Below are 8,550 nucleotides of genomic sequence, written 5' to 3' on the forward strand. Positions count from 1 at the left end.
AGACACACAGGCCACAAACACAATCCCACCCACACCCACCCCCTCACCCCCACAGCCCCACACCCCACACACACTCACATACCCACCCCGTCCCTCCCTCTCAGAGGATAAAAAAAAGACATGGGCCCACATTGTATCAATCAGGTTACAGGTACCAAAATCACGTGACGACATTATATTTTTGTCTTATTTGGCTGCGCCTGTAGGCCTACGTTACAGAAACGTGATTCGCTACTGTCGCTGATATATAATGGGATAGTGATCGTGGCAAGCCTGTGTATCGGTTCCTCCACGTGTGCTTATTACTCTACGATACATGTTTCTTCTCTCAGTTCAGTCGGGATCACTGTTTGTCTGACGGATTTGTGGCTCATGTAGTACCGGAAGTATAATTTGCTATATATTTATATAATGTGGTAACTATCAAAGTAGATTGTTTGAATGTGAGTCCACCTGAGTTGTTATGCTATTGCATACTATAAATAATATGATAGATCTTGTTATGCTATTTCATACTTTAAATAATATGATAGATCTATGCTGTCTTTTTGTTTCCAGTGAACGCTTGATTTCATTTCGGTTTGTAAATGTTTTAAAATATTATACAAAACCTCTTTGTCGAGCCTTTCTGAAAAAAAAGAGTAATGAGGAAAATAACTATAATTTACAGAAGAGAGGAATCAGGGCTTATTAAAACATAGCTACAGGTATGCATGCAAACGCACACACACACACACACACACACACACACACACACACACACACACACACACACACACACACACACACACACCCCCTCTCTCTCTCTCTCTCTCTCTCTCTCTCATCGTTTTAAAGTCTCACTTGTAGATCAGAACAACACATTCAAAATTTGAACTTTAGCATTTAAGCATATCTGCGATTCCCACATCTCTGCCAACTACTTCTATCTTAATAATTGTTTTAACAATATCTTTCGTAACAAGGGGTACTTTGAACCATGTACATTTGAATCATTTGCACTTTTCATTCATTAATTAAAGCTGATAAAGGTTGTTGCTGGTTTTAAAAAAAAGATATTATTAATTGACACAGTAAAAGGATAAATATTTCCACATCAGAAACTATAGTTTGTGAGCTGTGTGGGTGGTATCAGCTGCTACTGATCCGTCGATCTATAGCAATCATGACGTACTGCCCGCTATGTAGGTTTATGGGTCACAGGGAACCAGGTGACCACTTTTTGGTAACGTAACGTGACTCTTCTGCTGTTGTACAGTGTTACTCTCGGCCTTTTCCCCAGTGGTACTACAGTGATATATGGCGATCTCTTGTTGCTGGAGTTGACCTAATGTGATTCAAAAGCAGGATTATGCGATAGGAGCTATGAGTTCCTCGACCGTGTCCTCGAAATGTTTTGGTGTGTTTCATAAAGTGACCGGGTGAGGGACACGTCTTGCTAGCGTGTCACTGGAGTCTGTCTATCTGTCTGTCTGTCTGTTTGTCTGTCCGTCTGTCTGCCTCTCTGTCTATCCTCTCCCCTTACTCTCTCACGCTCTCGTACCAAACACAAAATGCACACACTCAAACAAACACGTTCATACACATACACCCCCCCCCCCACACACACACACACACTCGAATACATAAACACTCAGACACACACAAATGCATGTACACACACACACTCACTCACACACACACACGCACACTCTCTCTCTCACACACACACACACATACACACGCACATACACACAAACGCATGCATGCACAATGACGTTGTATTTGATACAATTCTCCTACTGTTAATTCAGTGCCACAATGTATTCCAAATTATCTTTTTAAAAAGAAAATGACTCCAGGGAAGTGTTGCATTGGTTTGTTTGTACACGGTATGTATTATGTTTGACAACAAAATCTGCCTATGAATCAAAGGTATAACTTTGGTGTTTTATAACAGCGGTTTTATTCAATCAATTTGTGGTGGGGAGGCCATCAAACCACAAAGCGCACAAAAGGATATTGATGTTTATTGCTCTGGTTACACGGTTTACACAAAAGTGTGGGTATTTCGATGATGTCAGTTGGCTTGTTTTTTATTCAAACTATTATCAAATGGTTTTCACGAAAGGATCGGTACTCCGATGGTATCAATGTGGTCGTCTTTATTAAGAATACGGATTTCACAGAAGTGTTGGTACGTCTTTATGGGGTTGTTTTTATTCGAACTACTATCAAATGGTTTTCACAAAAGTACCAGTACCTAGATGGTGGAAATGTACGTGTCTTTACTCAAAGTACCATACAACGGTTTTCACAAAAGTATCGTTACTTTGATGGTGTCAACGGGCTCATTGTGACTCAAACTGAATGCGCCTTTGAGACAATAAATCAAAACAGTGTTGAATGGTTTATTATATGGTACTATCAGGGATTTTCATAAAAAGTGTTGGTACCTTGATGGTGACCACGTGCGTGTGTGTACCCAAACTGAATGTGATCCTGTAAGATAATCTGAGCGCGGTAAATGGTGTGTGTTGTTTTTGTTTTTTTATTTGCTATACCACCACTATCACTATAAGAACTGGGTTGTTTGTTTCGTTACTTTCTACAGTGGAGAATTATTTCCCATCCAAACCGTATTACTACAGTGTACTACGCACTAGGTGTGATCACAAACAGCTATTGTCAGAATATAAGCTGTGCAAAGTAAGCAAAAGGTTGTGAATAAAATACTTTTTGATTATGATGCGCAAAAGGGAGATGAGTTCTTCACGTTTGTTTTTATTTTCATCTAAATAAAGTGTGACGAATCAAATAAAAACAGAAGTAATATGGCAGATATACTATGTATACAATTCACCAAACCTTGAATTATGGTGTCATACAGACTTACACGAACCTGTCACTTGTATGATGACTGGATAGGTCATAAAGTCAATCACATTGTGTCTACATTTAAACAGAAGAAAAACCCAACATGAACGCAATCACAAAACCCTGACGAACAGAAACAGACAATGATTTTGACAGGAAATTTGCTCTGGAAATCTAACGTGGTACCTTTTGTTGATTTCATTGCAGAATCTGGTGCTATCTGACTGCTGGTGAACAACGCTAGTGTTTGTGGTAAATCTATGTCCATTTGTTGCACCTTGAAATTGGTGTTCCTTCACGAGCTAAGAGTGAGGTCAACTGGCTCTACAGTAACGTTGGCTTTGAGTGAGTTTGCAACAAAAGTGTGAGCAAACAAAGTAGTGTCTTTGGTTCATCTACTTACTCAGACAATTGGTTGTGACAGTCCACTGGTTTTACCGCTGTCTCTCTCACTGGCACGTGATAAAAGATACTCTTTGCGTCTTCTTGTTTGAAGAAACGAACATCCAGTTAGTTGGGCATACGATAACTGGTGCTACTACCTACCGAAACGAAGGAAGTCAGAAAATTGGAGAGAACTGAGAAATCCGATTGGTTGGAGTTGTCTGCGCCCTCCTGGTGCCATGGTTTTTCTCCCCGATGTTGTGGATAGCTCTGTGGGGGCGTCTCATCCTTCGACCAAAGTGTCTCCAGAGGCTGTGAAGCCGGGCACACCCGAGAAAGCCGCTGGGGCTTTGTCCAAAAATGGCCCCCTGTTTAAGGAGCGCGATGGGCAACTGCTTGGAAAGAGGGGAGAATTTTCTGGGACGTTGAAGTCTCCAGATGTCCACTCCGACGAGACGCAGAGTGAGACAATGGGTTATCTCCCCTCCCAGGGGCTGGGTCCATCAGGTAGTGCTCTCAACTTAGTTTTGACACCAGAAGATGGAGAGAGTTCCACGGGCTTAAAGCAATTTGGTGCAAGCGAGCTTCTATCAGACGAAGACGAGACGAGAAATGATGAAGACGACGGTGATGATGACGACGATGATGTTGACGACGATGAAAACAATGACCAGAACGTCTCCATGTCTGAGGTTTTTTCGAACCCTGACGATGATGGTAGTGACTTTCCCTGTGATGATTTAGACTTGAACGACGAAGATGAAGATGATGAAGATGATAACATCGATGATACAGAAGGTGACAAGACAAAACTCACATACCCGACAGACACGGGGTATGCTTGGGTGGTCGTACTAGGTGGGTAGACGTGCTGTTTGTTGTTTCAAATGGTAGACTTTGGATATTTGGAAATTGACGTGCTGGTTCGACATGCTATGATCTTTTGCGCAGACGAAAAAAAAAGAAGGTTGGTTGATCGTTCAACGACTTGCGGGTGGTCTTTCTAACAACAGAGTCGTACGCATTGATGAGAGAGAATTGGGCCTCTCATTGCGTGCTCTTTTTCCTTCTTCTTGTTTCAGTGTTCGGCCATGCAACTTGATTGACTTACGACATACCGTTTGTCCTTTATTAATTAAGCACTAATCGCAAAGGTGGATTCAAAGACAATAAAACTTGCAGTAATTTCAATTTTTTTTTTTTAAAGCTGCCAACTTTCAATATCTGTATTGAAAACGAAACAAGAAGAGGGAAGATGTCCCTAGCAATCACCCGCATCTGTTGTTCGCTTTGGCCCAATTTTGAAAAGAAAATGAATTGCCGAGCTCAGTAAAACGCTTTGGAGAAACTTTCAATTCTTGGCTATTGCTGTGAGTCTAATTGTTTTGTTTTATTTCGTATTTTGCAAACGAAAGCGAATGAAGTACACGTTTTTCATATAGTAAAGTGGTCTCCATTATCACAGATCATACCCATAGATCAAGCTGGAAAAGCAGTCTTGGTTAGTATACTGCCAAAGCATTATTGCCTGAATAAAGACTTGCAGTTTGCTAACTTAGAGTGCATTTCTTTGGTGGCCTATGGAAATATCTTTTGAGTTGTAAGAAGGAATTCTTTCATTCCGTTTTGTTAACGTATGATATGATCATTGACAGCTGACAAGACTTCTGTCTAGAAAACGAAAATGATTGAAATCGATCATGGCTGGTTTGAGATTCATTTCCCGTTTTGAAAAGCATGTACGTCATCATTTTTTCCCGGGCGACCGAAACATGACATTCGATGGATACTTTTTTTTTCGTACCGGAGCAGCCAATATTTTGTCCAATGTTTCATTACCGTGACGCGATGATGATCAATAGTTTCCGGGTCAAATGCAAATTCTAACGTCCTCCGTGTGGTTTTATCTGTCGTCCCCAACAGCCGTCTTCTGTATCCAGTTCCTATTCGTGGGCTACCTGAAGTCGCTGGGAATATTCCTGGTAGAATTTCAGGAAAAGTTTAACTCCACTTCGTCGATGACGTCACTGGTGGTTGGCGTCATGGAGGCCATTGCAAGTCTGTTCTGTAAGTGATCTCATGTTCTTTAATTTTGCTTTTGAAAAATGATATCCTTCATTGCCAATGTAATTAGACATTAAGGTAAGATTCAAAAATATTTTTTTTCTTAATATTGCCTAAACATTTGATAATCTTAAGAAGCAGCTTTGCTAAAGATTTTGTGGCGTGGAATAATCACACAGGATACTTCTGAATTAATATATTATCAAGGAAAATGGGGTGGGGCGGGGGTAGGGTGGATTAGAATCGCCTTTCAACGGAATAAAATTCACTATTGTTGTTTAAAAATAATGTTAAGCAGCCGGATCATTCATGTTTTTGACATTTTTCATACTGAGGGGGTCTTAGATATATGTTTTGCACAGTTACTTAAACTTTTTTTCACACATTTACTTTAAAAATTAAAGGTATTTTGTTTTAGCCATGGGAATGGAAACGCTATAATATAATAAGCGTAGTTTTTTTTCTCTCTCTCAAGAGTTGAACTAGAATATATAGGCGCAAGCTGCATGAAAAGAAAGATGATTTCTCCTGTATGCGTCAACTGACGGAAAGCTCTCTTTCAGCCTCTTGTTGGCAGTAGGATTCTGCCTCTACGTGGTAGCGCATTGACTCGCATCAAGAACATGGCGGGATCACAAAGTGCGAGGTAGAGAGGGTCATGCCAGATTAGTCATTTAGTTAGTAGTTCTGCAAAATATGTAGGTTTTTTTTTTCATTTTCTCCTTAGCATGTTGTGCTTAGAACTACTCGAAGTCAGGTAGGCAGAGATAAATTATCTAATCTACATGGCTTGATCGTCGGCACAGAGGTTGCATCCTTTTTTTATCCGGATGAAAAAGAAAAAGAAAATGTTGATTTTTTAAACATAATTTCCCACAAAACATGCCCCCCCCCCCCAAAAAAAAAAAAAAGTAACCAAGAAAATGTTGAAATAAAAATTATGTTTCTTTTTCTTCCACGTAGTAGGCAGTGGAGCTCAGTTATATTAAACAAAAAGCTTTCTTCTTTCTGCATTCCTCATACATGATCTAAATAGCGCATCCGGTTAGCCTGTTATATTTTCCCCATGGGCACCTTTGCTGACATGCAGTCTCAAAATGACCTCGGGAATTATATCTGGAAAGTTGCAACATAGTCTCAGCAAAATCTCAAACTGAACAACATTGCGTCCGAATCTAGCCGTACATCCGCTGAAATAGGTAAATAATACTTTTTTTGGAAGTAAAAGCAAGATGTACCACGACGCTGTGGAACCAGGCGCTCATCCGTTTTTGGAGGTGGAGTGTTACTGGTATCATTTTCAAGCTTGTTCATTCGTTTATCTTCCGATAAAAGAACTACCAAAATATCTTAAATAGAAGTAAAAATATTCGAATATGAAGGGGGTGGTGTTTGCCTAGTTTCAGGGGTAAAATTAGCGAGAAAATGGCTGCCACAGTTTGGTGACTTCAATAGCTTGAGAGTCCTTGAAAAGTGGAAATTTTCTTCTTTTTTTTTCGTGGTGCCTCAAATTAACGTTTTTCAGTAAAATCTCCACAGAAATGTGTTTCTAAATATGGACATAAAAGCTGTTGGGCATAAAAACCAAAAAAAACAAACAAAAAAAAACAACAAACAAACAAAACAAAACGAAACAAGAAGTCGATAAAAATTTCCAAATTTTCATTTTTTTAAACAATCTTTCAGAATTGCTCAAAATTTTATGCAGGGTGTCCCACTAGCTTTCTGTAGTATCGTCAATAATTCTAATTGCCATTGTAAGTAATGTGATTTCAGACGAAAACGTGCCTGACCTAATTTGGGGATATCGGTTAGAGTAAAACATCTGCGATTGTCTATCGATTATGTTGAACACACACACACACACACACACACACACACACACACACACACACACACACACATGCACACAGACACACGCACACACACACACGCGCACATAGACACACACATACACACATAATACACAAACACACAAATGAATAGACATGCACGCAAATTGTACGCACACACATACTATACACTCATGCACACACGCTCGCAAACACATACACAGACACAAACATACACATACATACATACATACATACATGCCCATGTTATGTATATAATATCATAACATACATGTAAATACATGCGTTTTTCCCGTAATACGACCGGCCTCTCTATATCGCCGTACAATCGCCATCGAGTTGGCGGTATAGCTGGGTTTTGCAATAGGCCTGCATACATAAACTTGTCTTTTGCACGAGGTGTCGTGGGATTAAATGGCCCATGCTAGATGAACCAACATGCCCTTACAGAAAGTCATGTTACCGATACTATGTCGGGGCAGACACATTAAATATCCCTTACATACCTGCTCTATGAAAGAATTAGGATACTCGTCTTTGTGACTGTGTTTTGTCAATATATCACGTTTCTTGTTTCTTGTCTTTTTCGTAAATAATTCCTTGTTTCAGAAAAATCTGAACAGAATGCAGAATTTTATAAAACATTGACTTTGCACTGTGCTAATAGTCAGTGTTATATAATGTATTATGATAAGGAATGTTGAAAGAGTTATGAGCAGAGCGAGCTATGGATATAACTTAACGTTGCTTGTACTTCAGCTTGTTTTCATGACTTTGTAACTTTCCTCAAGTTTAAGTCACAAGGAAGTCTTTAGTGTGAACGACAGCCACGAAAAACTGATTCTAGATCAGCAGCACGATTTGAAAAGTGGTGTCATGGAAATTAAACAAAGAATAAGCAATTTTCTTCTGCTGTTATTCGTAAATAGTAACCCTATCCGTACGTCGTGTTTTACTATCGTAAACATACGACGTGGGGAACTCTGTGCCACCACTTTCCAAAGAGGAAATTTACTCGTTAATCCGATCTGTACGCTTTGCCTAGCAGTCTGCCAAAATTATTTTTTGAGGAATACTGAAAGTTACAAAGAGACCTTCGCACTAGAAATATTGTAAAATGAGAAGAATACAACCCCGGCGGTACAAAATGACCCCGGGGCGTACGGATAGAGTTAACTGACTGGCGTCTGTGGTGTAGCAGTCAAGCTCTCTGCCGAGATTGCACCCAAAAGTCTTGGGTTTGAATTCCACTATAATAGAAAGGTTTTTGTTTGTTTGTTTGTTGTTTTTTAAAAATCGAGAATGTCTTTTTGCCGGAACATTATATCTTTCTCAGCCCGGACTGGCCCTGACAGACATACTCAGAGCAGCCCACTTACTGATTACTTTAAAT

General features: G+C 39.8%; 1 protein-coding gene across 3 annotated transcripts in view; it reads left to right on the forward strand.

Moving 5' to 3' along the window:
- LOC101852434 overlaps positions 1-8,550 on the forward strand; it is a gene marked incomplete in the record, with an annotated part of 50,390 nt that overhangs the window by 27,650 nt on the left and 14,190 nt on the right. For 2 of the 3 annotated variants that reach the window (XM_013087814.2, XM_013087815.2), the window contains 2 exon segments: positions 3,064-4,098; positions 5,164-5,307. In XM_013087814.2, the coding sequence (XP_012943268.1) occupies positions 3,480-4,098; positions 5,164-5,307 (763 nt within the window). 3 annotated transcript variants of the gene reach the window in all.

This window comes from Aplysia californica, unplaced genomic scaffold (genome assembly GCF_000002075.1).
Source record: "Aplysia californica isolate F4 #8 unplaced genomic scaffold, AplCal3.0 scaffold00642, whole genome shotgun sequence".
NCBI classification, from domain to species: Eukaryota; Metazoa; Mollusca; class Gastropoda; order Aplysiida; family Aplysiidae; genus Aplysia; species Aplysia californica.